Source organism: Geospiza fortis, unplaced genomic scaffold (assembly GCF_000277835.1).
Source record: "Geospiza fortis unplaced genomic scaffold, GeoFor_1.0 scaffold317, whole genome shotgun sequence".
NCBI classification, from domain to species: domain Eukaryota; kingdom Metazoa; phylum Chordata; class Aves; order Passeriformes; family Thraupidae; genus Geospiza; species Geospiza fortis.
Window position 1 is genome coordinate 2,465,203 of NW_005054398.1, and position 5,373 is coordinate 2,470,575.

The window sequence follows — 5,373 nt, forward strand, 5'->3', positions numbered from 1 at the left end:
CCCCCCCCCCTGTCCCGCGCCACGCCGGGGGCGGGGCCTGGCCGGGGTTGGGGGGCGAGGGTGGGAACACGGGGGGTGCGCAGGTACAGGGGGCGTGCAGGTACAGGGGTGTGAGCACAGGTACAGGGGGTCAGCAGGTACAGGGAGAGTGCAGGTACAGGGGTGTGAGCACAGGTACAGGGGGTGTGCAGGTACAGGGGTGTGAGCGCAGGTACAGGGGGTGCGCAGGTACAGGGTATGAGCAGGGACAGGGGGTGAGCACAGGTATGTGATTACACATACAGGCGATGTATAGATACAGGGGGTGAGCACAGGTATAGGTGGTATGAGCAGGTACAGGCTATGTGACGTGTGTGAATACAGGTATAGCGGGTATGAGCACGTTCAGGGGGTGAGCACAGGTATAGGTGTGTGAGTACAGGTATAGGGGTATGAGCACAGGTAGAGGGGTTGCACATAAACGCACATGAGTGTGCTTGTGTGCACAAGCAGAGAGGTGTGCACAGACACAGATGTGTGTTCACAGGCACTCATAGGTGTGTACCCAAGCGTACACAAGTGCATGCACATGGGTGTGTGCAAGAACAGAAGGGGTGCTCAGGCACAGACCACACACAGGTGTGAACACTTATGGGTGTGAGCACCTGCATGGGCACAGGGTGTGAGCACAAGCACACAGTCCCCCTGCACCCCTGTGTGCATACACACACAGGGAGGTGGACACAGCCGTGAGCCCCCATGGGGTGCACACCTGCACGTCCGTGTGCACACACGTGCTCACACACTCACCCCCAACCCCCAAGCGAGGGGCCATGGCAATAGCAATACACACCCGCGTGTGCCTGATGAGAATCCCCAGGCATGGCCTGACCCCGACCTCCTTTAGGCTGCCAAGGTGGGCTGTTAACTCTTGAACCTACTGAAGCGTGGCCCTGCCGGTGAGAGCACGGCTCAGGAAGCCACATCCCCGCAAACCTCATCTCCCTCTGTCAGCTCCACACACACAGCAGGGATTGATATTCATGGGCCCCGGCTCTTTCCCCAGCCAACCCGCGGGCCTATTGATTTTTATTTAGGCGAATAATTAAATATTTATTTTCACTTTGTTAAGCTCGGGAGGTCGGAGCCCACAGAAAGCGCAACAGCACGCGGGCGGCTGGAAAATCGATGCCTTGGTTTGTGGCTGCTGGAAGTGGCTCCCGCGCCTCGGGGAGGTGTCACCAGCCCCCACCCTGGCTCACCCCGATCCCTCTGTGTCACTTAAGGCTTCCATGACTTGGGGAGGTGTCACCAGGTGCTGCTCCAGCTCAACTGGACCACCTCAGTGCCACTCAATTCTGTGCTTCAGGGAGGTGTAACCAGGCCCTTCCCCTGGAGGTGTCACCAGGCCCTATCCCAGCTGACCCCACCGCCCTGGTGTCACTTACCCCTGGCAGTGTCTTCTGCTCGTGCAGGGCACTCTGTGCCTTCAGTGCGGAGTCGCGGGCGCAGTAGGTGAGAAAGGCACAGCCTGTGGAGACAGGGAGACAGCATCAGTGTCCGGCCTGGTATTGCCATAGTGCCCTGTGCACACAGGGAGCTGGTGGCACAGCTGATATGGCACTGTGGTGTCTCAGCATCCTGGCATCCTGCACAGTGATACTCAGCACACCAGCACCCCAGCACCATGGCACTTGATACCCTGGCATCCAGAACCCCAGCCCTGTGGCATCCAGCATCCCAGCACTCTGTCACCCTGGCACAGCGGCATCCAGAACCCCAGCAACCTGGCATGGTGGCATTCAACACCTCAGCACCATGGCATCCAGCATCCCAGCACCCTGACATCCTGGCACCCTGACATTCAGCATTCTGGCACCCTGGCAGTCTATAACCTGGGATCTGGCACTCTGGCATGATGGCATACATCACCTCAGCACCACGGCATCCAGCAACAAGCACCCTGACGATCTAGCACCATGGCATCCAGAACCCTGGCACTATGGCATCCAGCAGCTCAGCACCATGGCATCCACCATCCCGTTGCACTGACATCCTGGCCCCATGGCATCCAGCATCCTGGTGCCCTTGTACTCTACACCCAGATGGACACACACAGTCACAGTTCACCCCCAGAACAGGGTAGGAGATGGAGCAGCAGGATGAAGGAAAGAGATAGGGAGGAGCAGGCACACTGGCCCCAGCCCTGGGGAAAGCCACAGCCCAAGTCCTCCAGGAAGCAGATCTCCAGGTGTCGAGGCTGTGCACCCTCTCTTGCCACCACAGTTCTCCCAGACTAAGCATCCTCCTTGGGATGAGATTCATGTGGTGAAGGCACTCGGGCTCCTTCGACATCATGGCGCTTTGGAAATCGGGAATACGCCTGGGGTGAGGTTTTCCCACGCTGACTCACGCTGCCGAGCCACTCGCTCGCAGAGCTGGCAGCAACGAGCGAGCCCTGGGGACAGGGTCCGGTCCTCTTCGCTCCGTCTCTCCTGAAGCATTTCTGGTGCCTGTGCCACCGCTGCACCGCTCCCTCCCTGAGGGCTCCCCCCCACTTTGCTGGGGTCACATCCAAAAGCATCTGAAAGTGATATTAAAACAGCAGCAAAACAGTTTCCCTTCAACAAAGTAAATATTTAATGAATAAAATTGACATTGATGCATTTTTAATATTGGCACAATTAAATCCGCCAGCTGATTAAGTATTAATAACTCTTAATAAGTACAATCAGCGTGCCTGGGAGGAGAGGGAGCATGGCAGCAGGGTGGGGGACGCTGCGGGATGGGGTCCCTTGCCCGCCTTGGGGTGTTGGGGACATCTACCCTCAACGGAGAGCAAGGAGAGATCCCCCTGGATCAATGTTCTCCCGCTGCGGGCGGGAAGGGGAGATCAGCACAGCAGCTCGCCTCAGTCCTGGTGCCATTTCCAGTGTTTACCATCTGTAATCATGTTGGCTTCCTGCTCTCCGCTCTTCTTTCTCTCTTTTTTTTTTCCCTGTTTTTCCTGCAGGCGACAATGTAGACGGTGCCCGGGCATTCTGGAGAAGTTGGGAGGGCTGGCGCAGGAGCGGTTCTGCTCGGGAGGCTCGCCGGGAGGGAGGATGCCGTTCAAATTAGAGGAGCGTCCGCAATTAAATCATGCGGCTGGGCCGCAGACGTTGAAGCCCGCGCTGGAGGAAGCACAGAGGGAGCCTGGAAGGGTGCAAATCCCATTGATCCAGGCACAGAAGCAGCTTCAGAGACACCTGGAGAATTGCTGGAGGCCAAAAGTGCCAAAACTGATAGAGTCCAGGCGGCTGCCCCATAGCCGAAGGGCATCGACAAGGCAGCAACCACAAACACCAAGTTTTGGCTTCCCAGGAAAGTCCCAGCAAAGCAGGTGCTGGCTGTGACACAGGGGTTTGGTGACAGCTTGTGGCTTCTGTCTGGGTGACACCTGGGGTGTGCTGACCCTGCTCTGGCACAGCACAGCTCTTGGGTGGGGGGTTCCGTGGAGACCTCGGCGGTGCCTGCGTGACCCCCTGGGTGTGTCACTGCTCCTCATGCCATGCCACAGGGTCACAGCACCTGGGACACACTGCAGACATGGCACGTCCCCATCCACAGTGGGGTGTCTGTACCCCAGGGTGCTCCAACTCCAGGAGTGCACAAACTCATGTGGCTGTGCTGATGCCAGACAGGTGCCCCCAAGGCAGGCAGATGTTCTAAAATCCCTTGCAGTGCTCCCTGCTCTGTGATGCTCTGGTCCCAGGGGTGCCCCCAAGCCAGACAGCAGCACCCTGACCCTTGGTGGGTGCTCCCCTCTTCCTCAGGGGTACCCCAATCTTAGGAGGGGCCATATATCCAAACATTCCATACTGGGGTGTTCCCACCTCAGGATGCTCTACCTCAAGGTTTCCTCCAACTCAGGAGTACCTTCACCCCAATGGTTTCCACTCCTTAGGGTGCCCCATACTTATGGGTGTAGCCTCCACATCAAGGATATCTCCACCTGAGGTGTAACTCAGCCGAGGGGTGCCCCATATTTGGGTACCCCACCTCAGGGTGTCCCACCTTAGGGACATCTCTGTTTCAGGGCTACATCACCTCACAGGTACCCCCATCTCAGAAGTGCCCCATACCAGTGTCTCTGACCTCAGGCATACTTCCAGATCACGGTGCCCCCTCTCAAAGCATCCCAGGTGTACCTCAGGGTGCTCCACCTCAGGTTATCCCACCTCATGGGTGCCTCCACCTCGGGCATGTCCCACCTTAGAGGTATCCCTGCCTTGGGATGCATCATCTCAGGATGTCCCACATGAGGGGTACCCTCATCTCAGGGCACCCCACCTCAGTGGTGGCCCACACTTAGGTACCAAATCTCAGGCTGTCCCATCTGATGGGGATACCACATTTCAGGGGTGCCTTTGCCTCAGGGATATCCTACCTCAGGCTGTGCCATATCAGGGGTGCTCACATTGGGTGCCTTTGCCTCAGGGTGTCCCACTTCAGGGGTGTCTTCACCCCAGGGGTCCCTCTATATGCCAGGGTGCTCCATCTCAGTTTATCCCACCACAGGGGTACCACAACTGAGGGGTCCCCACCCTCAGAGCATCCCACCTCAGTGCATCCCACCTGAGGGGTATCCCTTTGTCAGGATGATCCATCTCCGGCTGTCCCACTTGAGGGGTACCTCACCTCAGGGGCATCCCACCTGAGGGACAGGACCCTTTACTTGAGAGGTTCCCCCCACCTCAGTCTGTCCTGCCTCACAGGTTGCCCATACTTAGGTGCCACATTCCAGTGACGTCCCACCTGAGGGATCCCCTATCTCCACCTCAGGGTGGCCCACCAGCCTGGTACCTCACTGAGGATCCCCCCACACCTCAGGGTGTCCCATTACAGCAGTACCTCACTGAGGGTGTCCCTCACCTCAGGGCATCCCACCAGTGCAGTACCTCACTGAGGGTGTCCCCCACACCTCAGGGTGTCCCACCAGAGTGGTACCTCACTGAGGATCCCCCCCACCTCAGGACATCCCACCAGAACAGTACCTCACTGAGGGTGCTCCCCACCTCAGGGTGTCCCACCAGTGCAGTACCTCACTGAGGGTGCCCCCCACCCCAGCGTGTCCCACCTGCCCTCAGGACAGCCCCCACACCTGGGTGTCCCACACCAGGGCATCCCACCCGGGGGGTGCCCCGGCCCGCCGCCCCCGCACCTTTGTGCATGCCGGTGAAGCGATCCTTGAGCACGGTGAGCTCGTAGATGCGGCCGAACTCCTCGAAGAGCGGCTTGAGGTCGCTCTCCTCCAGGTTGCGCGGAATCTGCCCCACGAACAGCTTGATGGCGTCGTGGTCCTTCATGGCGATGGCGCCGGGCGGGCGGCTCAGCCCGTTCACCCGGCCGCTG

The 5,373-nt window shown here is 58.8% G+C and overlaps 1 protein-coding gene across 5 annotated transcripts in view; it reads right to left on the bottom strand.

Moving 5' to 3' along the window:
* CELF6 (CUGBP Elav-like family member 6) overlaps positions 1-5,367 on the bottom strand; it is a 17,434-nt gene extending 12,067 nt beyond the window's left edge. For all 5 annotated transcript variants that reach the window (XM_031061000.1, XM_031060999.1, XM_005425898.2 and 2 more), the window contains exons 1-2: positions 5,183-5,367; positions 1,428-1,510 (exon numbers count right to left, since the gene is read on the bottom strand). In XM_031061000.1, the coding sequence (XP_030916860.1) occupies positions 1,428-1,510; positions 5,183-5,327 (228 nt within the window). In that variant the 5' untranslated portion in view covers positions 5,328-5,367. The remainder of the gene's footprint in view (positions 1-1,427; positions 1,511-5,182) is intronic.
* Positions 5,368-5,373: the final 6 nt, after the last annotated feature.